The sequence below is a fragment of the Triturus cristatus genome, chromosome 3_1 (genome assembly GCF_964204655.1).
Source record: "Triturus cristatus chromosome 3_1, aTriCri1.1, whole genome shotgun sequence".
Taxonomy (NCBI): Eukaryota; Metazoa; Chordata; class Amphibia; order Caudata; family Salamandridae; genus Triturus; species Triturus cristatus.
The window spans coordinates 500,945,991-500,973,084 of NC_140583.1; the positions used below are offsets into that span (position 1 = coordinate 500,945,991).

Sequence of the window (27,094 nt, forward strand, 5' to 3'; positions counted from 1 at the left end):
TATCACCTTGGGCCTGACTTGCCAGAGGGGCCCAGAAGGTTCTGGAACCTCTCATGGTAGTCATGGCCCAGGTGCTGAGGTGACAGTTGGAGCCACCATTTTGTGCCTCTCACCTTCCCCATCTATTTCCCTCAGAGGAGCACCGTGTGTCTTTTCCTCAGGTGATGTGAAAAAAAAACACCCAGAACCTCTACATCAGCACCCAATAGTTAGGTAGACAGAAAAAATGAGGAGGGGAGAAGGGACAAAAATAATAAGATGAGGAGGGAACTGCCAAAGGGCTGACAGGTCTAACACGCGTCCCCCCCAGCTGAAAGTGGGGAGAGCGACCCAACCCCTTGGGAGTCCTCTTCACTAAGGCGGAAATACCTGGAGAGACCGTCAGCATTGGCGTGGTCCACTCCTGGGCGATGTTCCACCCTAAAGTCCATCCCCTGTAGGGAAATGGACCACCTCAACAGCTTGGGATTCTCGCCCCTCATTTGCATCAGCCACCTGAGGGGCCGGTGGTCGGTCTGAACCAGGAAGTGCGAGCCAAACAGGTATGGCCGCAGCTTCTTCAGAGCCCACACCACCGCAAAAGCTTCCCTCTCAATTGCACTCCACCTCTGCTCCCGGGGGAGTAGTCTCCTAGATAGGAAAACCACCGGTTGGTCTAGACCCTCATCATTAAGTTGCGACAGCACTGCTCCAATACCGTGCTCCGACGCGTCCGTCTGGACAATGAACTCTTTGGCGAAGTCAGGGGCCCTGAGAACAGGTGCCGCACACATGGCCTTTTTCAAGGTGTCAAAAGCTTGTTGACATCCCTCGGTCCAGATCACCCGTCGAGGGTGCTTTTTGGAAGTGAGCTCAGTCAAGGGGGCTACGATGGTACCGTATCCCTTGACAAAGCGTCGGTAATAACCAGTGAGGCCCAAAAAGGCCCGAACCTCTGTCTGAGTCTTGGGGGGTTCCCAGGCCATGATGGTTTCGATCTTGGCCTGGAGGGGTTGCACCTTGCCCCGACCCACCAAGTGACCGAGGTACACTACCGACCCCTGCCCGATCTGGCACTTACTGGCCTTGATCGTCAGACCTGCCTGCTGCAAAGCCTGAAGAACGGCCTGAAGGTGACTCAGATGGTCCTCCCAGCTGCGGCTGAAGACAGCGATGTCATCCAGGTACGCAACTGAAAAGGCTTCCATTCCAGAGAGGACCTGGTTCACCAATCGCTGGAACGTAGCAGGGGCGTTCTTGAGCCCGAAGGGCATCACACAGAACTGGTAGTGACCCTCGGGTGTGGAGAAGGCTGACCTTTCCTTGGCTCCATCTGTTAGGGAAATCTGCCAGTACCCAGATGTGAGGTCAAAGGTACTGAGATATTGGGCAGCTCCCAACCGGTCAATGAGCTCATCCGCTCTCGGGATAGGCTGAGCATCTGTCTTTGTCACTGAATTCAGTCCTCTGTAATCCACACAGAACCGGAGTTCTGGGGTAGTGCCCGGTGGGGCAGCTTTGGGTACCAGTACCACCGGACTGGACCAAGGACTTCCTGAAGGCTCAATTACTCCTAGCTCTAGCATCTTGGTAACCTCCTCATGGATGCTAGCCTTCACCTTATCCGACAGTCGGTAGGACTTGGACTTCACAGGTGGGCTGTCCCCTGTGTCCACATCATGGGTACACAGATGAGTCCTTCCCGGAATAAGGGAGAACAAGGAAGCAAACTGCTCCAGTACCTGGCGACAGTCCTTCCGTTGTTCAGAAGTTAGTGACGGGGAAAGGATCACTCCCTCCACCGATCCATCCTTCTCTCGGGACGCAAACAGATCAGGAAGAGGTTCACTTTCCTCTTCCTCTGACCCATCAGTCACCATCATTAACGTGACCTCGGGTCTCTCTTGGTGAGGCTTGAGGCGGTTGACATGGAGCACCCGATGGGGCTGCCTGGGGGTCTTAAGATCTACCACGTAGGTAACCTTGCCCTTTTTCTCAACCACCTCAAAGGGGCCTGACCAGCGATCCTGGAGGGCGCTAAGCTCTCCAGGTTCCATCACCCACACCTTCTGGCCAGGCTCCAGCTCCACCGGGTGAGCGTTTCGGTCATACCATTCCTTCATGACCGTTTGGCTGGCTTCTAGGTTTTCGGAAGCTTGCTTCCACAACCTAGCCATTTGGCTACGAAAGGCCAGCATGTAGCTCACCACATCCGTGGGAAGTTTTCTGGGAGACTTTTCCCATCCTTCCTTCACCAGGCTGAGGGGTCCACGCACAGGGTGCCCGTACAACAATTCGAAGGGGCTGAAGCCCACTCCCTTCTGTGGTACCTCCCTGTACGAAAACAGCAAACAAGGTAGGAGGATGTCCCATTTCCTCCGCAGGCTCTCGGGCAGACTCCGGATCATGCCCTTTAAGGTTTTGTTAAACCTTTCCACCAGACCATTAGTCTGGGGGTGATAAGGAGTGGAGAACCGGTAGGTAACTCCACACTCTTTCCACATAGCCCGCATGTATGCCGACATGAAGTTGGTACCTCTGTCCGACACCACTTCCTTGGGGAATCCCATCCGGGTAAAAATTCCCATAAGGGCCCGTGCCACCGCAGGTGCAGTAATGGTCCTCAGAGGGATAGCCTCTGGGTACCGTGTGGCATGATCCACCAGAACCAGGATAAACCTGTGACCGGCCGATGTTGGTGGATCCAATGGCCCGACAATGTCGATGCCCACCCTTTCAAAGGGGGTACCAACGACAGGCAGTGGTTCCAGGGGAGCTTTCAGCTTCACCCCTGTCTTCCCACTAGCTTGGCAGGTTACACACGTCCTACAAAAAGTATCGGACGTAATCCTCATCTGAGGCCAGTAAAAATGAGGAACAAGTCGAGCAAAGGTCTTGTCTTGTCCCAAGTGTCCTGCCAAGGGTATTTCGTGAGCCAGTCCTAATAGGAAGGCCCGGTAACGCTGGGGAACTACCAAGGCCCGGGATGAACCATGCACCGGAGCCTTGGGTTCGCTATACAGGAGTCCATCTTCCCAGTATATGTGGAAGTTCCCCGAACCGTTACCCGCTGCCTGGGCTTCGGCCTGCCGCCGTAAACCCTCAAGGGTAGGGCACTCTTTCTGGGCCCGACAAAACTCTTCCCTAGTAGGTCCTCCCTCCACCTGCCAGTCTGCAGGGGTAGGCAAGCCCTCCAGGGACATTACATCCCCCTCCGTAGACTCCGGGACCACCTTGGTGGCCCCATCCACCTTTGGAGGGTCAGATGCCGGGGCAGGCTTTCCCCGTCCCCGTCTACCCTTTCCGGCAGCTGGTTGGGCCTTTGTCCCAGGCTCCAACCTCTGTGAATCCCCTCTTCGGGTGGTCACGGACCGAGTGTGGGCACACGTCCACTCAGGGGTCCCCAACATTTCCATGTGGGCCCTGAACTCAACCTCCTTCCACGCCGAGTGTTCAAGGTCATTTCCCAACAGGCAGTCGACCGGCATGGCAGGGCTGATCGCAACTCGTAGAGGACCCGCAACCCCTCCCCACTCAAAGGGAACCTGGGCCACCGGATAGTGACCCTCTCGGTTGTCAGCCATCACAACCGGGTGGACTACATTGGGGACCACCTGCTCTGGGGACACCAGCTGACTCCTTACCATAGTCATGCTGGCTCCTGTGTCCCTCAGAGCCTCCACCCTCTGGGCATTGATGGTGACCCATTGCCTGTACTTAGTAGTATTCGAGGGCATCTGGGTCTTAGGAACCATCTCACAATCCCCTAAGGACACTAAGGTTAGCCCTGCCCACTCACCTCCCTTATCTAGGGGCAACTCCTCCCCGAGCACTACACTCGCCACCCCAGGGGTCTTTCCTCCAATGGGAGGGTGTGGTCTCTTGGGACACTTGGCATCCCCCTTATAGTGCCCAACCTCACCACACTCGTAACATCGGACAACCCTAGGCTGCTGACCACGGTCAGGATAAGGGGGTTTGTGGGGAACAACCTTAGGAGGGAATCCTACTCCCTTCCCTGGTGAACTCTTTTGGGGGCCTTTAGAGAACTCCCTCTTTTTGTCTTCCCCCCCTTTCTTCTGGGGGGCGCCCTGTCCAGCCCCTTGGAAATTCCCTCCAGTCCCTTTTGAGGATACCCGGGTACTGGCCCAGATATCTGCCTCCTCTGCAAGCTTCCTGGGATTAGTGAGCTTGCTGTCTACTAGGTGCTGACGCAGCTCTGGAAAACTTTTCTCGAGGAGGTGCTCCTTTAGGATTAAATTGTACAGTCCCTCATAGTCCTTGACTTCACTACCCTGCACCCAGCCCTCTAAGGATTTCCGGGCATAGTCCAAGAAGTCCACCCAATTCTGAGTGGACAACTTCTGACTACCCCGGAACCTCTGCCTGAATTTTTCAGGGGTCAGTCCGAATTTCCTTACTAAGGCTACCTTCATGACGGGGTACCTGGTCTGGTCTGGCTGTTCTAGCGCTAACAAGGCATCCCTCCCCACCGGAGGCATATACCTATACAGGCCACCCCCCCACTGGGCTTCAGGGACCCCATGGGCTCTTAGAGAAACCTCATAGGCAGCCAGCCATTTTACAATATCATCCCCTATGCCATAGCTAGCAACCACGTCTTTGGGCAGGTAGGGCCTGGACTCTCTCGAGACTTCTCTCGGTATGCTGCCACCATTAGGACTGCTGGGGGTTCCAAGTTGAAGGACTTTGAGCTCTAACTCTTTTAATTGAAGCTCGTGGAGGAACTTCCTCTCCTCCCTCTCCTTTTCCAACCGGGCCAGATCCATTCTAAGCCGTCTCTCTTCCCTCCGATCAACTAGGTCAGCAGAGGACAGGCTCCCCCCTGAGGCGCTACTTCCCACTCTTGATGGGGCCCTGGACCCAACGTCCATATTACCGCTCCCAGGGGGAAGAAGGACTTCCGGTTCTTCCTGGAGATCTAGTCCTGGTTCTTCTTCCCGTTTCCCGCTAGGGTGGGCCATAACCCAGGCTCTTAAGCTTGCCTGGAGCTCTGTCTTCTTCGCCCCCTGCTTAAAAAATACCCCCCGTTCCTGGCAGAACTCCCTCAATTGGGCCGCTGTATACTCCTCCAGCCTACCCAATTCGAATTCCATCCTACCAGATGGGACCCCAACACAGGAACTTTACTCAAGAAGGGAATATACACAGGACAATTTCAAAAATCCTCCAATTAGAAAACAACCTGGAGAAAACTCCAGTCAAAACAATCCAGTGTAGGTGGTGATGCACGCAAAACTGCCACTAAGCGGATGCAAGCACTGAATAACTAATCCCACCGCTGAGCACCAATTTGTTAGACCTACGTCTAAGGGGTAGCTTGGCTCCGGTCAACAGGCTTATATCTCTCTCTGGCTTCTCATGCTTGCATCCTACCCAGCTTGCAATCTGGCGCAGCCTCACCCAAAAGAGGACGCTACACTGATTAACTGTGAAGTTTTATTAAAAAGACTTGACCACCTCTCCTCTTGGTTAGGCTTAATTAATCAATTTTCCATTAAACTGGTAAAACTTCAGTACCTTCCCAGTACCTTCCTAGTATATTTCTAGTACATTCCTAGCACATTTCTAGTACATTCCTAGCACAATTCTAGTACATTCCTAGCACAATTCTAGTACATTCCTAGCACATTTCTCTATATCTTGAGGCACACCAAATAGAACAGTACACGATGACTTTTCAAACAGTGTTTACAACCATCAAAGTTTAACCCCCGGTCACATTTCAGTCAGCGTTTTAAGTATGACTTGACCACTCCACAGGGAATGTTAATTCAATTTGGCATCCCACAACTACTTTCCCTGGGGCCTAAGCACAGCCCCTGGACTCTCTAGGCTGTTCCACAGCAGCTTGGTTAATTGTCATTTACTGCTTCTTGTCCCTTGTAGCCCTGGTATCAGTCCTGACCGCTGGGGTTGAATAATACTTCACACGGTCACCTCCTAACAATATAACATAGGCCTTAATCCCCCTAGTTCTGTGCTGGTCTCCTAGGGATCTCGGCTACTGAGAAAATTATGAACAACTCGTATGGTTTCCAAGGACCCTGAGAACAGCTATGGGCCTCACAGAATTCTCTCACTCCCCTCCCTCCTCCACCAGGCCCAGCTTACGGTCAGTCTCGGTGTCCTCTTTTTCAGGGGTCCCGTCAGAACTGGAACCAACTCCCCCTCACTTCGTGAGAGACAGACTTCTTCGTCGGCGAGGCGTTCCCCTTCTCAGGGAGGACGAGGACTCGGGAACTTCTACCGATCCCCACCCCCGAGGAATAACTTATGGGAGATCCCCTGACAGGATAAACCACCTTCGGGCTCTTTCCCGCCCCCTGTCCGATTCCGTGCCTTACTCCGTTACAATCTTCTGGACGGACAGCTGCAGAGGACTTGAATTGGGGACAGGGACGTTGCACGACCCGCGCCTCTAGGGACAGGACGGGACGCAGTCTCCCACTTCTTCCGGCAACGAAGGGCGGCGCTTAGCCCCGTCCCACGTGATCGGAGGACGGCAGCCTCCGGGCCAGACACGCCTCCCCCTCCTTCTTCCTGACTGCTTCCTGAGGCAGCTCTCGCCGGAGCTTCGACGGAGTCGCTGGCTCCCGGCCCCTCACCTCCTCAGCTCACTGGCACCGCAAGTCCACACCGAGGACCACCGGCCACGCGACCAAGACGTTGGGGTCCGCTTCAGGTAGGGACCGGACACAAGTATTTTCGGGGAAGTGAGCAGGGGGGGGAAAAAAGAGTCTGGTGCGGCCCTCACGCGATCAGGAGGGCTCCGGGAGAGTTAACCAATATGGCCCAGTCTTCTTGCTACGGGGTGTGACTCACCCTTCCAGACCAGGGACTCAAGGCGAAGGGTAACGGGTGCTGGATCCCACACGGGGACAGTGACGGAGACCCGATAGACTTCTGGGCTTGGGCACTATCCAGCAATCCCCGGCAACCATGGACTCGGGAAGTAGGCGGCCCTGAACGTTAATTCATCCCCTCGTCCCGGCTATGTTCAGGGACCGGTCAGGTGGTTGAGGGTGGTGTCACTGCCGTAGATACCCTGGCAAATCCTGAGATCTGTCCACTCTTTGTCCAGCGCAGCCACCTCCCTACTCACGTGCCTTACTCCTGACTAGCCTGCCGCCTCACTCTACTCTAAAATGGCTGCCCTCCTGCCACCTCTATTTATCACCTTGGGCCTGACTTGCCAGAGGGGCCCAGAAGGTTCTGGAACCTCTCATGGTAGTCATGGCCCAGGTGCTGAGGTGACAGTTGGAGCCACCATTTTGTGCCTCTCACCTTCCCCATCTATTTCCCTCAGAGGAGCACCGTGTGTCTTTTCCTCAGGTGATGTGAAAAAAAAAACACCCAGAACCTCTACATCAGCACCCAATAGTTAGGTAGACAGAAAAAATGAGGAGGGGAGAAGGGACAAAAATAATAAGATGAGGAGGGAACTGCCAAAGGGCTGACAGGTCTAACACCTCCTAATATCTGACGTAACATATACAAATCAGGTAACCAATTAAAGAGCCAGTCAAACCAGCCCTGGTCAATGTGTTTTCTAACTTCCTCTGTCAAGTCATGTAGTTTATCAATGTGAGCTTGAATGGATTTTGTATGATCAGACAAGTTAAAACAACAAAGACCCTCAAAATCAGAACAATCGTGTCCATGTTTAAGCAAAAGATAATCAATGGCCGCTCGATTTTGCAAGATAGCTCTACGTTCACCCTGGGCGTCTAATAGCATGTCAGACAGGACTGTAGAAGTATGATTAATGGATTTTACCATCCAGCAGGCCATTTTCCCAATAGATTTGGCATTATAAACTGCCAAAGCAGGAACACCAACAATTGAAATAGCCAGGCTAAGGTATTCAGACTTGGAATATAAATGCAAAGATGAGTCACAATCCTCCTGTAACCTCACTGTATCTCGAATCACACGAGAGTTGGCATTCGGATGTGATAAAAACATTAACAAGCTCAGTCTAGTAATGGCACAAGGGCCTCCAGAAATATTTGCAGGGATATATGGCCAGGAAGTATTACCACATGAGAAAAGCCATCCGGCAGGTAGTAACATCGTACGATAATGACTGGGGGTAACTACCAAACTCTTGCAAGTCATGTTATTCTGAACAGAAGTACATGTTTTCGGTGTCCTTTGAAGGCACAAAGTTCGTTCATGAGCGGTGAATGAAGTGGCACCTTTCAATCTTAAACGCATACATTCAGAAATCGCACTAGGATCACAAGTAAGGAAAAAACACAAATCCCCCTGTGTGATATTATAGGTAACTATTTGGGACTGGATGGGGGGTATCGGGTCTGACAGTACAGTACACAAGGGGCAATACTCATAGGTAGCAAAATCGCCCAGAAGAACATTGGGGCGAGCATTCGATATATTGAAAATATGAGTCAAAGTCTCCAAAGAAGCAGGGACAGCAACTAAACAAGTCGCTAGAATGTCAGTCACCGATCTCATCGGTGTCAAGCAGAAATGAGGGGCTTTAGTCACTCGTTTGGCTAACGTAGTCCAAAAGTTCGACGACGAATCCCACGCAGCGAAGGAACGCGACACTCGGGTTCTCAATTCAGCCCGGGTTGATGGGATCCCTCCTCTCTCGTCGTACCAGCCCAAAAGGAGTCCAACGCCGACACATCCTGCAGCAACAGTCCAAAGAATGATCTGAAAGAGAATCAAATACAGGCATTATTCATTCTCGTAAGTAACATTTGTCAGCCGGGACTGCTTCCCAGCTATCTTTCCCTGGTCTCATAACTAAAATGGTGTTGTCTTGACCGGTTGCAATGACTTCTGCTTGTTCAGGGGGATTCTTAGGCGACTGCACCCAAACTCTGGCTCCAGGATTATCTGTGGAGCCAAAACCTTTCTGGCCTCGTACAGTTAGCAACGTTGGGGCAGTGCCTTTTGTGATCTCACCACTGAAAACAGGCATTATTAGCAATTGAGCCACTCGGTCAGTTTGATGTATCAGTAAGTCAACCTCACTGCTATTCAGCAGGAGCACCTTAATCTCTCCCTGATAATCACTGTCAATGATTCCTCCAAGCACCTGAACGCCTTTTACAGCCAGCACCGATCTAGGGGCGATTAATCCGAAATTCCCAGTTGGTATATGAACACCAACACCAGTTTCAATGATGACTTGATTCTTACTTTTTATAACGGTGTCATCCATGGCATGCAAGTCTAAACCTGCCGACCCTGGGGTCGCTCTACATGGAGCCAAAGCTCCGGGAGTAATTTCCCAGTACATCACAGTCTCTCTGATTTCATTGGGCTTAGCATCAACATTCGGAGGAAACAACCGCATAAGTGGGGATTCAGCATTTAGAAAAGGACGGTTATTCAAAATCAATAGCGCTTGAGGCAAAAAGTCTCGCCAATTCTTATACTTGTCATCTGTTAATTTACGTAACTGATCTTTCAGCAGGCCATTCAACCTCTCCACAAGACCCGAGGCCTGTGGATAATATGGTATATGAAACACCCATTCAATATTGTTTTCCACACAGAATTCCTGTACCAATCTTCCACGAAAATGGGATGCATTATCAGATTGAATTTGGAATGGCACACCATAATACATCATAATCAATTCCAATGTTTTAATAGTATTCAATTGGGTAGCTTGCTTACAGGGAAGGGCCACCAACAGGCCACTGTATGTATCAACAATAGTGCAAACATATTGACAATTCCTACTCATAGGAAGTGGACCGATGTAATCAATCTGCCAAATTTGAGCGGGCAATTTCCCGCGATGTAAATGACCTTTAACAATTTGGGGCACTTTGCGCTGCCTGATATGCTGACAAATGGGACAATGTAGAATAAAATTTTTGATTAAATCTAGGGGAATATAAATTCCTCGATCAGCAGCCCACCTGCTAGTGGCTTTCTCTCCAAAGTGTCCTGCTTTCTGGTGGGCCCATTTCGCCAATCCCGCAATATCAGAATCTTGCCTGTCCACCACTGCCTCAGCAATTTTAGATTTCTCATCTGCAATATTATGAAAGAATTTGTCAAGAGAGTCTATCGGGGTATGAGCATCCACATGGAAGATTGTAACAGTACTCTGTGGGAGCATTTCCCAAATCTCCTGCCATAATTCTTTTCCCCACAGTTCTTTTGAATGGATTTTCCAACTATGGGAATGCCAAGTCGGTAACCAAACTGCCAGTCCATTGGCAGTAGACCAAGAATCGGTGAAAATATGACATGTGCCAGGTAACTCTTGTTTCAGAACTTGATAAACAGCATAGAGTTCAGCAAATTGACTGCTCTTACCCTCACCAGTTGTACTCAGCAATTTTTGTGTGATCGGATTATAGGACACCGCCTTCCAATGCCGTTTCGTCCCTATGAACCTTGCTGAACCATCCGTAAACCAGACATGGTTTCTGTCCTCCGAGGACAAATCATCAAAAGGTCTACCCCACTTAACAGGAGACTCCTGTACTAAAGGTACGGAACATTCACTCTCAGTCTCAGTCGATGGCGCCCGTGCCACCTGCTCATGCAAAGATGCAACTCCTTTTTGTCCCACACGTGCCCTGTCTTGTATATACCATTTCCATTTAATCACACTCGCCTCTTGAGCGTGTCCAATTCGGTGAGTTTTCGGCGAACTCATAACCCACTGCATGATAGGAATTTCAGGTCGCAAAACTATATCATGTCCCAAAGTCAATGGCTCGGTATCCACCAGAGCCCAAAAACATGCAAGTAACTGTTTCTCAAAAGGTGTATAACGCTCACCAGCATCAGGTAACTTTTTGGTCCAGAAACCTAACGGTACTCTACTCTTGCCTTGTTTCTGCCACAAACTCCAATTCGCATAAAGGCCTTGTACAGACACATTCAAATCCACATCACCATCACATACAGGCCATAAATCCAGAGCATGCTGAATTGCTTCTTTTGCCAGACTGAACGCATCTTGCTGTGGTTTATCCCATTCAAATGCATTCTTTTTACGAGTGACATGGTACAAAGGGGCCAATATTTGACTCAAATGAGGAATATGCTGGCGCCAAAAACCAAACAAACCAATGAAGCTTTGGGCTTCTTTCCTATTTCTCGGAACTGCAAAATCAAGAATTTTCTGTTTAACCTGAGGGATCACTTCTCGGTGCCCCTCATGCCAATTAATACCCAAAAATTTCACAGCCTGGGACGGACCTTGTAATTTATCCGGGTTGATTTCCCAACCTTTCTCACGCAGGCACTCAATGACTCTGTCCAATTGGGTCTGAACTTCCTCTTGTGTTTCGCCTTGGATCAAAATATCATCAATATAGTGACAAATCTGAATTTGCGGATGAACCGGTACCTCAGCCAAATGCTCTGCCACCAGCCGGTGACATATCGTAGGACTATGCACATAGCCCTGGGGAAGACTTCTAAACGTCATCTGATGCCCGTTCCACGTAAAACTGAATTGTTCCTGACACTCAGGGGCAATCGGAATCGAAAAGAAAGCATTAGCAATATCAATGGACGCATACCATGTACCTGGATGTTTTTGGATTCTTTCAATTAGGGTAATAACATCCGGTACTGCAACAGTCAAAGAGGGTGTGTGTCTATTCAATTCTCGATAATCAACAGTCATGCGCCAAGAATTATCACTCTTACGTACAGGCCAAACAGGATTATTCCAAGCAGAAGTAACTGGGGTTATAACTCCTGCATCCACCAACTCCTGAATAGTGGTACTAATCTCTTCATGACCACCTGGAATACGATACTGCTTCTGACGAACCACTTTTGTCGCCTGGGGAACTTTTATGGGGGGCATTCTTAAACGACCAACCCGTACAGGCCTGGACGATATATAATGTTTAGTTCCAAATTGGTAACATCCATCATCTAAGTGCAAAGTCATTCCTTTCAAAATATCAATTCCCATTATGAATTCTAAGAGTGGTACCACTAATACAGAGTATTCATTTCTAGGAATTCTACCTATTCTCATTTCAAGTAAAGTTTGAACTGCGGGAGTTTCCTTTCCACCTAATCCGGTAATTGTAAAAGGCTGACCTTTAAACTTCTTTGATTTTCCATGAATAAGAGTGGCCTCCGCTCCTGTATCTACCAATGCTCGGGCCCTTTGGACATTACGATGTCTCCAATAAATATCAATATCTACATAGGGTCTATTATCTCTGTGAGCCCATCTGTGTACTGGAGCTTGACCTATTTCCTAGTCATTTTTACTGCGTTCTGTGTACCAGGATATATCAGGATAAAGACTCTCACGTTTCCCAGGTATCGATACCTCCTGTTCATATCCATCTCTATTACGAAATGGATTCCTGTCCTCAGCATTGTACTGCGGGTTTCGATCGGCCAATCTGTGTCGATCCTCTCTCCTTCTCAACTCAGGGGATTGATCCCTATCATCTCTACGTCTGCTGTTAACATAATCATCTCTCCCCCTTTCTCCTTCCCCCTCTCTCTCTCTGTCTCTCTCACGACGGGGGGACAAATCACGTACATAACGTCGATCATCACGACGATCAGAGCGCCCACGGCGGTCGTCATCACCGCTACCGTCAGAAAAACCACGATCACACTCAGTCGTCCGAACACGCCGGGCACCCTCCTTTCGATCCAAGCCACGTTTGCGAAACATTTCCCACAAACGAGAAGTAGTCTCACCGTCAATGTCCTCCTTCCGCACACCATCGGCCATAAGACCAAAAAACATATCACGTCTAGTAAGTTTATTGTCACCAGGAGTACGAGTGTCAGGCCGGGACTGCCGTTCAGGTTTAAACCACTCACCCAACTCACCGAGTTGGCGTACCGATTCCAGCACCATAGATAATATGTTACCAGTCTGATTAATCAATAAAGTCATCATGACCTGCTTATAAGCAACAGGGGAAGAACGAATAATACGATTCCGCACAGAAGATGTCAACAAACCATCAAGCAACCTGTCAGCAGTATTCAGAAAAATTGCCGTTTTCATCACCTCCTCTTTGAGACGTTGTGCAGCATCGCGCAAAGTATACCACGGTTTGTCATTCACAGGCCAGTCAGACTCAGTAGGATATTTTTGATTACAACCCTCAGTCGCCAATTGAAGCAAAGTAATTTGACCACCACCATTAAAGTTACGAAAATGATCCTGTACAGTAGAATCCGAACTCAAGGAACAAAACTTCAAACAATCGCCAGCATCCAACATAATGCCAGCAGCGCCCAGTTCATAAAGGCGCACCATCCATGTGAGTAAGGTCTCACCAGCTCGCTGCCGAAATCGCTGCAAAATATCACTAATTTCTTGTTGAGTAAAATCCTCCAAAGAGTCTAAAGCAATACCATTCGGAGCACCGGGAGCCTGCTGCAACTTCCGCCGAAAAACTGGATGCACCGAGACCGCGGGACGAGCATCACAAGGAGCTCGACCAGTACACGTAGAGGAACAATCAGTGTAAGAAGCATCGACCCCACTCGAAGGACGAGCGCAATCACGGGGTGCACCATCAGAGGCGCAAGAAGCAGACTTACAATCACGGCCGGAGCGAGAGGACTCGCGCTTGGCAGACTCCTCACCCGAGGAAGGAGAATCACTCGAGTTCCAGATATTACCATCCCATTCATCAGGATTCCAATCCAGTCCGGCTTTCGCCACGACCAGACGCACCTTTCGCGTCGAAACCCGACCACGCCGATTCTTGTATTTATAACAAGCAATTCGCACAGCCGCCCTCTCGGCAATAGTTTGGTACGTATCAAGTTGTCAGCAAGCAACTTATTTTGACACCGCAACAAAGTATGAGCATTCTGAATCTCAACAAAGTTCGCTTCCACATCCTTATGCAAATTCTGTAACTTCAACAACCTCTCATGTAGAATCCTGTACGCAGACAGAACAATCCAACCTCTGCGCCCCAAAACGGGAAGCTCATCACCCTTAGATATCGGCACCTTCTGTAAACAAGTAATCACAAAAGAATTCCAATTCTCACTCAAACCAGTAGAATCAGCCCACTCACGGGCTAAGGCTTCATAAGGCGTTGAATCCCAGCCGGGAATATCAACGGGCAACTTAAAAGTAGATTTCGACTTTCTAGAAAACATCTCGGAAAAGAAAGAAAAAGAGAAAAAGAGAAAGAAGAAAGAGAAAAAAACCTACACACACAATTATATACAAATAATATACAAACGAAACCACGCACGCGCCGAAAGCAAACACGATACAACCACAACGCACACAGGTTTCGTAAACGGTTCGTGACGCCAAATGTTCTGCTTGGGTTTTCGGATCAGATAGAACCCGCTCATCAGAGCCTCACTAACCCAGCCAGAACGTTACCCCCTCCCCCTCCCTAGGACCTATTCACAATAGGTAACCACATATATCTACCACCTAAGGACAGGGAATTCCTACTATACATACCAAGACCTCTTATAATCGGCGGCCTCGCGATCCCATACGGATCCAGACCTCTCTGCCCATACGACAGTATCACAAGTGGCGGCCTCGCGATCCCATACGAATCCAGACCTCTCTGCCCATACGACAGTATCACAAGTGGCGGCCTCGCGATCCCATACGAATCCAGACCTCTCTACCCAGACGGCAGTCTCAGCACAATCGGCGGCCTCGCGATCCCATACGAATCCAGACCTCTCTGCCCATACGACAGTATCACAAGTGGCGGCCTCGCGATCCCATACGAATCCAGACCTCTCTACCCAGACGGCAGTCTCAGCACAATCGGCGGCCTCGCGATCCCATACGAATCCAGACCTCTCTGCCCATACGACAGTATCACAAGTGGCGGCCTCGCGATCCCATACGAATCCAGACCTCTCTACCCAGACGGCAGTCTCAGCACAATCGGCGGCCTCGCGATCCCATACGAATCCAGACCTCTCTGCCCATACGACAGTATCACAAGTGGGTGCCTCGCGATCCCATACGAATCCAGACCTCTCTAACCAGACGGCAGTCTCAGCACAATCGGCGGCCTCGCGATCCCATACGAATCCAGACCTCTCTGCCCATACGACAGTATCACAAGTGGCGGCCTCGCGATCCCATACGAATCCAGACCTCTCTACCCAGACGGCAGTCTCAGCACAATCGGCGGCCTCGCGATCCCATACGAATCCAGACCTCTCTGCCCATACGACAGTATCACAAGTGGCGGCCTCGCGATCCCGTACGAATCCAAACCTCTCTACCCAGACGGCAGTCTCATACGACAGTTCATCCTATGATCACCATAACATACAAAAAGGGAATCAGTCTCACTATTCATCAGATCACACAAGGACTGCCAGTTCGAGCATAGCCTGTTCTCCGGTTCAAGGGGCTCCTCTTTCCCTTATTCAGTTACCAGTTACCTGATCAGGGTTAACATCTGTTCATGTAGCCGCAGCTGACTAGAAGAATAGGCTACCCTCTCATACAAGAACACGCAGCACATGTTGGTTCACTACAAACTGGGTACTTTATTACTCATTACATACACAATCACATAACATTACAATATAACACATAACCTGCAAAGAAAAGTGAAAGATTAAGTTGTACACTCTAATAAGAAAGGGTCGACATCACCTTAGTAGTGTAGCCTGCACTCAGTGGTCATCTAGGTTCCCTTCTCGTCTGTGCCTCGGCTCGCCTGGAAGTCACACCTCCGCAGTCACGGATACATGTCTGCACCACTATGCGCTGTTCTCTTCACCCTTCTCCGAGTCACTGGGACCTCTTCCTTATCGGCTACTCTCTCCTCTCTGGCTATTCTGCTAGGAGAGTATCTGTCTCTCGGTTCTTCTCCGCCTTCAAGATGGCGTCTGTCTTCCCTGGAATAAGTAGTAGCTTTACTGCTAACGGCTAGATGCCGCCTACGGACTGAACATGTAACTGCCTCAGACTTTCACTAATATAGAGGTGCGTTTCCTCATGGAAAATTCCGGCCCGTAACCTGCCGCCAACCAAATTCTTGTACCTCCCCGTACCAAGGACACGTTCCCAGCCGGCCGGCCTGATGTAGTGTCTTCGGCATGAAGAAAAATACAATCCTTCGATAAGGGCCGGCCTGAACCGGTTCTCTCCAAGCGAATAACACCTCATAACTAAAACATTACATTTGACCTAGAAGCATCCCAAGCTGCCGGAGCAGAAAGAAAGATGGAGTCTCTCCCGTTTGAGGCCTACCAGGCCTGAATTCAGCACGGCTCCATGAAATACCCTCAATACAGGACAGGTTATCCCTAATACTAACGAATCTATCCCCTAGGCTATGTGTGCAAGCCCTGATCTATGGGGAAGAGCACAGGATCATGTCGAAGTGCCTAGTAAATAGGCTCCATTCACTACTCTAACCCTTAGACTTGAATGGTAAGAGACTGAAGTCACATTCAATCACCTTTCCTCACAAGAAGGCCGGGAAAATCGAGCAGAACAACATCCCAATCATCTGAATGAATGTTCTGTTTAACTACATCACCCACTGAAACACAAAATACATTTGGAACATTAATAACCTCTGTCGGACCATGAATTTGGAAATCCATAGCATCCCAAACTATGCCAACAGCGACTGGAAAGGCGGAGATGTTAACAAAAGTCTGGTCTCGTTTCATGATGTGAGAAGATGAGTGGGGAGCCAAAGTTCCAGTTACCAACTGAACAGCAGAGCGTTCTGGTAAGTAGTGACCATTGATGAGTAAGAAAAAAACTGTGACAAAACCAATGGACATGAACAAAAAAATCAGGAACAACACCTACCAGATGTATGTCCAAGGAGGGCCCAAATAAGTTTGTTTAAACCAGGAGATAAAAATATTGAATTTAGTAGGGCCAAATGATGAGGTGGATGTCGAGTCAAAAGAAAAAAGTGACTGGTGGAGTATAGTTGGTAGCAAACCAGGCAACGACTCGCTTGTTGGATAAGCATATTCAGTCTCCTCCCTACAGGGGGAAGCCGATGGTATGAGCAAGGGATTAGTAACAGAGTCCATCTCAATGGTAGTGTCGGTTTGTGCGGACATGCCAATCACAGGATTCCTCAAACTCGCTGGACATGATGCAGCAGGTGTTATGCTATTCAGGATCGGCCAGTTGTTGTAGCTTGACATTGTCCACTGAGATGTATCTGTTGTCTTTGAGACCAGGAAGTGGTAGTAAGATGACTGTATGAGTTCCCTTCAAGCCAAGCACTGGAACCGGTGCACGATAAGAGGGGCCAAATTCTTTTTTGTGCTCCACCTTCTCTCGGACCAGATCTCCAACTCTGGGTAGCCAGTCTGCTACCGGAATCTGTAGTGCAGCATCAGTGACAGAGGGTAAATGGTCTTTTGCAAGACTGTCACGGGTTTCTTATAAGTCCTGTAACCTAGTAGAATGATTATCTACGTCAAAGGGTGCAGCTGCCGTCGCCATGTCTAGACCATCAAGGTCCGGGACAAACATTTGTATGCCCAAGAGCATTTCGTACGGGGTCCTCCCACCCAGACATCTTCTAGGGAGATTATTAAGTGCACGTTATACATTGTACAAGTGGGCTAGCCAGTTCCTGCCAGTACCTAAGACTCTAGCTGTCCAGGATTACTTTCAGTCACGGTTCATTTGCTCCACAACTGAATTGCCCTCAGACCTGTATGGAGACGAATATTTCACCTGCACCCCCAAAGACTGCATAGCATCCTTGTACGCCTTAGAGGCGAACGCAGGACCCTGGTCAGAATGGAAGGTGCCACATGCAAAAATTCCCACAAAGACATGCAAATCCCTGATGACATTTCGAGTGTCAGCACAGTGTTGTGGCCAAACCCACACGAAACATGTGCACGAATCAACTGCAACTAAGATGTATTTATAGGCAGTATCTGAAGAAAAAGGACCGCAGTGATCAAGATATACACAGCCGAAAGGCTTATTAGAAATGCAGAGATGTGTCCGTGGCGGTCGTGTGACTGTAGAGGGTTTAATCTGTTGACAAATGTCACAAGAAAGCACATATTTACGGGTTTGTTTACATAAACCATGCCACCAGTAACGTTGCTGCAAAATAGAAACTGTCGCTGACACTCCAGCATGTGCCGAAGCCATGCCTTCGTGCGCGGCTGTTATCAATGAAAGTCTGCGGTCAGTGTTGGGAATTAACCTGTCACCAACGTCATTAATTCTGACATATGGAACTTTGTCGGGACTTAAATGATAAGAGTACTTTGAAGGGAACCCTGGAGGGTAATTACCACCCTTCTCAGTAGCAGCAATTGCTGCCAGGATGTCATTATCTTCTAATGGCTGCAACTTGACATACGGCTACTGCAGACTTGGCCGCTCCATCAGCCAAGCTATTGCCGACAGCGTGAGTGCCAACACGTTGATGGCCAAGAGTATGTATAATGTGTGAGTGGCAGATGTTGTTTAAGATCGGCCACTCGAACCCAAAGCATCTTATGTTTATTTGTGCTGCCTTTGGAATCACGATAGTCATTCTGAGACCAAAAGAATAAGTTGTCATTGAAAGACTGAACACAGTAATAGGAATCACTCACAATGAGAGTATTCACATTAGCATCGGCAAACTCTAGTGCAAGCACCAAAGCGCGCAGCTCGGCCAATTGGGCGGTAGTCTCCTAGTGGCTGTGTATGCACAATACTGGACTTGAACTCACCGTACTTCATGGTACCTGCCACAATTGCACAGGCCGCCAAATATGCATGCTTAGAACCTGTAGCCGGTTGCGCTGAACCATCGGTATAAATGATACAATCGTACTCCTCAAGTTGGCGGATAGACAGTGGAGGAGGATGAACAAATTCATACAGCAAGAACTCTTTTGTCTGGAGCGAGGAGTCCAAGATAAAGGTAACATCCAGAGACGTCAAAGAAGTAGCCCACTGTATCCAATGAGGATGTAAAGCCTTAGAGTTTGGTACAATTGCCTTTGTCACTCCTTCAAGTGCAGGATATGGCGGTACGACTAAAATGCGTTTACCCTGTGCTAGCGCGCGTTCCTTTAGGAACGCCATCTGCACAGCTGTTAAGACTTTTTCACACATGGAAAATCGCATCTCGACAGAAGTGTATAAATGTGATTGGTAAGCAATAGTTACTTTGTCGCCTTCATTAAACGTAAAGTAAGTGAAACCCAGTGCCCCTGGTACTATTCTTATCAACAGGTTTGTGTGGTTATCACATGTTAACAAGTATTTAGATTCTAGAAGATCAGACTGCAAAGTTTGCAGGATAGCTGAATGTTCCAGAAGCCAGCAGGCTTTTGAAAAGGTTGGTTGTATCAAGGCATAAAGAGGCTTGATACGCTTGGCATGTTCGGGAATGTAAGTACGTCCGAAGTTTAGAAATCCCAGCAATGATTGTAGTTTTTTCAGTGTTGTCTGCGGTCACAAATGTGCGCACTTCTCCAGAAAATGAGGCGCCAAGACTTCACCCTTGTTATTGAGTTCATAGCCCAAGAACAACACTGTGTACTCTGCAATGTGTGATTTTGCAAAGTTGAATTTGTAACCGTAGTCCGCAAACAAAACAATGATGCGGTCGACTCAGCAGAGATGCAGCCATAATTCGTCTTCCGTGAGATAAATATCATCAATGTATGAGTACTCATCTGGGTCTATGCTGTCTAACAAAGAGACAACACGTGCGGCGAAAACACCGGGGCTGTTTTTATAGCCCATAGCTAAATGGCGAAATTGTTTTTGTATACCACCGGCAGTAAAGGCGGTCCATTGACTGCTTTCCGGTGACAGATTATGACTAAAAAAGCCATTGGAAATGTCAAGTGTAGTTTTATATTTTTTACGAACAAGACTGTCTACAAGAGCAGAACTATGGGTATTCTGCACCGCAAAAGTACGACAATGGGAGTTCAAATGCCGATAATCCAAAACTATGTGGTACGACCCATCGGGTTTGGTAGCGGTAAAAAGAGGGTTATTCATTGGTGACACACATGTCTCAATAAAACCTTGATACTCTAACTGTGTCAGAATCTCAGAAACTGGACCTTTTGCTTCCCGCTGCAGGGGATATTGGGGTTGCGGCTCAGGTATAGACCGCAAGGGTATCTCATGGGGTGGTGAGTATTTATCCCATCCCACATGTGTACGGTTCAGTGCCGGTGCAAGCACCAAAGCACACTCTTCAGCAAAAGACTGTGCATGCTCCTTGGAGACATTACGTGAAAAACTTGAAAGTATCACCTCCTATCCCCTTAGGAGCAGTGAGAACAAATGGTGGTGGCCAGTCCGTCTCTGCTAATAAAATGTCGTAAGAAGAGGTCAGATTTTCACAAAAAATCCCTTTAATGATACGCTGTAAATCACCTTCAATTAAAAGAACTATATCATATAGGCTATCAGTGGGAGCCACTCGAGTGTCAGCAGTCTCAACTGTAATGAAAGTGTAAGTTGCTGTCGCCTCCAGAAACGGACACAGTGCTTGCCGCACTATTGTAACCTCCGCTACGCTGTCTAGCAGCGTTACTGCCCATGTTAAATTCCGGAGGCTGGCCCTCTCCATCTGTGGCATATCTCGCTGTTAAAGCTGCAACTTTCTTTTTTTGAAACTGTGGGCGCTGACACGGAAAATCGTCTTGTTTTCCCTTTCCATCAGTCTGACGAGGCTGCTCACGTCCTTGTGTGGCGCTTCGACCTCTGCCGCACTCCTGACGGTCTCCGCCACCAGCTTGTGAGCCTGATGTTTCCTGTAAAGAATGAGGAGAACGCAGATCAGGAACCTGAATCCTGTCAGGAGACCTAATTCTCGCGCGGTCGGGCAAATCATAAGTCCGCTCAGAAGACTCGGGTGTCGGCGACGTTGCACACGACACCTGTTTCTGTTGTTGCTTTCCCTGTTTCTTACTTCTCCAATTCTTTTTATTAAAGACTGGACGCTCGTCTTTCTCAGACTGAGCTTTTTGTTGTGTTTGCGGTTGAGCTGATATCTTAGCAAAAGTCTTAACACCCAAACAATTGCGGCCTATGGTCTTATAAGCCTGTGCAATAATTTTCGGTAGTTCGCGTGGCCTGTCCGGTTCTGGGACCAGAGCCAAAGGATTAGCTACTTTTAGGTTCATTGCATCTCCTTTAACATTAGTAAGGATCAGATCAGCAACTATGTCAAACACCCCGACCAGTCTCATCCCCAATTCGACAGCCACTTCTGGGCCCTGCTCATCCTGAACACGCTTAATCATGGAGGGGAGTACGGTCATTGAGGGAGTGCCGAAACATTTTGCATACACTGCCGCGAATACCCTAACCCAATTGTTACAATCGGTTACTTCGGGTATTAAGTCTTTCTGCAAACTAATTGTCAAAATCCTGTGCTTCTACACAGGAGAGGTATTCAGAAATACAGCCTCCTGCTGATCAAATTTCTCAGCAAGCCAGTAAGGTAAATTATCTTTATTTTGAGGACGCTTGCCAATTACCGAATTAACCATAACGGGACTGATAGTCACACCACCAGGTCCAGCTGGTTGCGCAGCAACCCCAGGTGGACGCACCTGGACATTGCGCATAACATATCGTACAACAGCCCTATGCACCCGTATCAAAGAGGTGTGCATCACGCGGAGTTCATCCACTTGAACTTTCAGATAACGTGGGTGTGGGGTGTACCCAGCCAAAACCGGCCATGTGGCCCCATCATTATATAAAGGGCCCAAACGGATTGGAGTCACTGGGTGGGGGAGGGTGCCATTAAACTAAATATGGTGTTGTTATGCCGTTAGCGGAACTTCAAGATGTGAATAGGGCCGATAATTGTTAGGAAGATCCGACGGAGTATATGTATGGAACAAGTCATCGTCCCCATTTACCACCAGAAAAGTGACCCACGAATAAAACACTTCAAAGTGTTGTGTTGAATCAGCTTCCACCACAAAGACCAGATCGACCCCTGCTTCAGGCACCCCATACGCTGTTAAATGCCGACGGAGTGCCGCGCGACTATGAGCCGGTATATCTACTTCAGCCAGGAAGACTGAGAAAGTCTAACAACCTGATGCGCGGCAGCGCAATTGAGGGTATCTATGAAAAGAAAATACCTTTTAAGAAAATCAAGCTTGAAGAAACCTCTAAAAACATGAATATAGGAGATATCAATGTCACATCTGTTTCCGGAAACAGAAGCAAGGGTTTTTTGGACAAGCACAAGTACTACTCAAGCGTCTCGCAGATAAGAGGCACACCCCACGTTGGGCGCCTATGTTGCAGGGATTCTGCACATATACAGAAGTACGCGCAAGAAACCAGGACCTCAGTGTACAGTGGTGTACCAACCGCTCACCTCAGTGCCCGGAACCCCAATCCGACTAGCTATAGTGTCTCATTCGTTCTCCGTACTACAGCGAAGCAACCAAGGATTAGACATCCTAGTACATGTAACTCACTCTCTTAGTATTCGCAGGAGCAAGAACACTCTTTCGCCAACTCACTTATACTTGTCCACCACACAAGTAACCAGAGACACAATATAGTATAAAATGTTTATTTTAACTAACGTGTTCTATAATGCAGTACTCAAGCCAATACTAGCAGCAAAATGCATAAACTGAATATAGTGAGCATTCTTACAATTCCATAAAATATGAACAGGGAGATCATTTTATAAAGCTAGTGGAAAAAAGGCCTAATGTGCCTTTCCACCCTCCCCGTGCTAGGAACTAGTTTATTATAATTATAGAAGACCTCTGGACTTTGTCGGGGGACAAAGAGTTACATCACTGGACAAGCACAGCTTTTCTTCTCTGAAAGATTTTCTTCGAGTTCCTTAACATGTCTACAATGCAATATTAAAAGCACCGGATTTTCGTTAGTGCACCTGTGGCAGTATTATGTCTAACATGCGTGGGACTGACTAACAGCAGATTAACGGAGCACATTGTTTTTTTACCTTGAACACGCTGTGCAGACAGAGCCTCAGAGTACAGCAGGAGAAGTGAAATATAGACGGTTCTCATGTGAGCGAGCACAGGCAGAGGAGTCGAGCAAAACAGATGCCTGTAGAAACGTGTGCAAAAGCGGCAACATACTAACTTATGCTAACTTATGAACGTACGCAGTGAATCCATGACCTCACTACAGCACAGATAGAGCAACTTGTCATTCAGAGGAGGGATAGCAGACAGTTGTTGTCCCAATGGACTCTACTGAACTTAACCAGAGAAGGTTTGCGCCTTAAATATAAAAGTAATATAATATAATCAGTCAGAGATACAGGGTTTTTAAGTGGCCTCCCTTCATCCTTTTCACAAAAGAGTACACACAAGAAATGTTAAGTATTATATATAAGGCTTTACTTAAGCAAATCTAATGCAAAGTGTATGTAAAATGATTACAGCAGATATTAAAATAGGTGTGACAAGATACAAGATAAATATGAAAACATACATGTTCATATTTCTGAAAAAGCCATTGTCGGCTCTGCTTGTAGCCTTTATAAAGAAAAAGTTTACAGAGGCAGTGGAGACGGAACAAATTTCAGAGCAGAGGTACTGCCATTAATGTATCACTGAAGTCATAGGGATTGTAAAAAATACAGGCAATGTGTCATGCCAACACAGCAGGAGAGTGGAAAGGGTGTGGTATGTAGCTGGTATTGTATGTTGGAGCGCTGGTGAAGTAGCACGCTGTCATTTACAGAAACACATTTTCCATTAAAATGGGCAATACATTTGCATAGACGTGTAGTTTTACTGGTAAAACTATATAGAACAAAAGCAATAATGCCTGGAAATTGGGTTTCAGCGAATATTTATCATTTGTGTATCACCAAGAAATGTGTCTTGATTTCTTTTGATCCTGGTAAAATTATTGTTTCCACTAAGTCACTTTTACAAAATCCTCCCACTTTGCAGTCACAGAAACAAAAAAACTCACCAGTTTCCAAATGAGCAGCAATTTGCCAGAAGACATAGCCTCCCATTTGACCTTTACGCCCAGCAAATGTGACACGATAAACATAAAATGTAAAGGCATCTTTATTGGTCATTCATCTGCTGAAATCCAGCATAACTATTTCTGGGGGTGCTGCAGCATCCCTACTTCCAGCCCCTATACCCAGAAGTTGAAATGTTCCTATCAGCCCCAGAGGGTTAATACACTGCTTCTGTACTGATTCTCAAATCTATTAAGACAGAAATGTCTTCATCATTTGTGATGTAATAGGAGAGAAAACTCACAAAATGTTCTCACCACTTATGATATCTCACACATCTGATCTCTCTACACTAATGATAAAATGAGTATATGAACATGGAAAGCTATATGCGTACACTTTCAAAACTCTTAATACATATGACACATATTGTCACACGATACTAAATGCAGAAAAATAGATACAAGGTATAAACAAGAAAAAAATACAAGACTCTTACGCACTAAAGGAATGATAGGCAGGTGCACAATACATATACATTTTTTTTTTATATTATTACTATTAGACCAAGATCTCATTGTATGAGTATCGAACAGTTAATAATATAAAGGTCAGCATTGGATCTAATGACTAACAATTAACTTCGGTGGGTGTGTACATTCAGCCATATTGATGGGTGAAGTGAATGAGGAATGTTGCATTTTAGGATTTTACACCCACCCAAAAGCCGGCAAGGTTGGTAGAAGATTTCTGGACCTATCTTTCCTTCTGGTAACAATGCACTTGAAAGCCTTATTCCTGTCCAGGATTCCCTGCTGGTACATCATGGTACTACGATGGGCTGAGGTAGAATCCGTCTCTCTGCAGAGAGAGGAGGCCAGAGGAATAAGTCAACGACCAGTTGCCCCTATGTGAGACGATCCGGTCTTTGTCATTGGTGATTGCCGAAAAGGGTGACTCACGTCTTACCAGTGTTGGTGTCTGTCTTAGCCATTCCCATATCCGAGCCACACATGGTAATGCCGCTCTCTAGGTAGACTGATACTTTTTCAATACTTGGAGTAGTTCATCACTGATCTCCCTGGTTTATTGATGTAGATTCTCGCTTTTACACTGGCTGTGTGTCCAATGCAGGGTGCATCTCTTAGTTTTCCATTGCTACTGCTACAATAGCACTTTGGCTTTAAGACCTGGAGCCTCATAGTTTGGAGTTGTTTTGCTCACAAGTACTACATTTAGGGGCATATGTATCAACGAATGCATTTGCGATTCTCAAATAGCGCTTTTTAGAGAATCGCTATTTGAGAATCGCAAAACGATATGTAAATAAAAATTAGCCATTTTTTGTGTTTCCCTCGCATTCCTTAATTGCAATTAAGGAATGGCTTTCCATTCATTCCTATGGGCCAAGAGGCATAGGAAATGGTAACAAATTGCCACAAAATAAATACCTGTTGTATTTTTTGTATTCAACAGGACAAATGGGCATTGGAGCACGAAGAAGTTGTATTGGGAGAAAGAATAGGTCGGGTAAGTAACCTATATTTTCTTCATTATTTTTTGTATTGATTTTTGGTTACAAGTTCTTTCATAATGTGCCCTTATCTTTCAATTGAATAAAACCTATTTAGGAATTCCTTTTCTTAAATAATGTTTCTGAAGAGGCAGTGTGAATATGAACTATTCATGTTAGAATTACAAATTACCGTCATCTGTCATGTCTCTTAGTAAGCATGTCCTTGTTGGTGATACTTTGTGAAAAAGGCATTGTGGTGAAAATAAAATATTGTAGTAGATACTGTTGTGTACTGTGCACCTTGAAATGACTTGTGTCAGAGATTAGCCACTTGTAACATTAGGCAAGTGAAGCTCCCAACAGCAGTGATACAGAGGGAGAATATTGCCAAAACCGACCTCCGATTTTAGCACAAAGGGGGAAACATATGGGACCAATCGTTGCTTAGAGGCAGAAAACCTTTTTTTCAGACGACACTTGGTTCATGTTTCTTTCTTGCAGTGCTGGGTGTTGTGGTACAAATAATAGACAAACCTGTGGGCACGACAGTAGAGTTGGGTTCAATTAATACTAATCATAATATAAGAAGTCTAGCACTCTGTCAAGCACATTAACAAGCAATAGTTAATTGAGGTCACGAGAGGGTTCATAATATTGGGAGAGGTCAATTACCAAATGCTGACGTTTGGTAGAATGTGGGCAATACATCTATCAGCACCTTGACCCCAATGTCATCCACCCCAGCTGACAGACGTTCACTACCTCCACGCTTCCACTGAACTTAGAAGGAATGCAGGTAAATACCATAGGTTAACAGCAGCATCCTAGGCCTTTTGATTGCTGAGACAATCATAGCATCCTACAAGCGCTGTTAATGTGCTTGCAGAATTAGGATATGTCTAAATGTGCACGGGCGACTCCTAAACTGATCAGGGGAACTGATTTAACTCAATAGAAGACAGCTGTGCTGGGTCCGCCTGTGAACCAACATCACCATGAAGGTAGGGCAGCTCCATTTGAGGTGGTTTGTGACATGAACCCTCTCCTGCAATTTAAAGATCAGAGACAATTGTTCTTGGTGCGAAGATTAAAGAGAAAAATAATCCAAGTATGATGTGTTCTTCAAATTGCCGCCTGACCGGTTTTATAGGAGTAACATGTTCCACATGAAGCTCTGAAATCAAATGTACTAGGGGTCAGTGTGACCTGGTCCATTCTGTTCTGTTTTCAGGGTAATTTTGGAGAGGTGTTCAGTGGACGCCTGATAGCTGACAACACTCCAGTGGCAGTAAAAACATGTCGAGAAACTCTTCCTCCAGAATTGAAGGACAAATTTCTATTGGAAGCCAGGTATGACTGCCCAGAACTACTTAAAAGCAAAGCCTACTGGAAGGGGATCTTCCCTTCTGTCTGTCTGTCCTTCCTAGGCCTACTCATACCTCTTCTTGATTTACTTTTTTCCATTGCTATCACAGTTATATCTTGATTTTGAATCATTTTACTTGTGTTATATTGGTAAAAACAACAATTGATGGACAGAATGCAGAACAATGTCATACATTCACCCCAGTACACAGATCTGGGCCTAAATCCATCGTTTTTTTGCTCACCATGCCATTCCAGTTTGAACCCAGCCATATGCAAATCAGTCTTGACCCTGTGCCTCATGGGA

At 47.2% G+C, this 27,094-nt stretch overlaps 1 protein-coding gene across 3 annotated transcripts in view; it reads left to right on the forward strand.

The window, feature by feature from the left end:
• Positions 1-27,094, forward strand: part of FES (FES proto-oncogene, tyrosine kinase) — a 580,113-nt gene that overhangs the window by 477,840 nt on the left and 75,179 nt on the right. For all 3 annotated transcript variants that reach the window (XM_085644363.1, XM_085644367.1, XM_085644366.1), the window contains exons 14-15: positions 25,383-25,436; positions 26,654-26,772. In XM_085644363.1, coding sequence (XP_085500489.1) covers positions 25,383-25,436; positions 26,654-26,772 — 173 coding nt within the window. The remainder of the gene's footprint in view (positions 1-25,382; positions 25,437-26,653; positions 26,773-27,094) is intronic.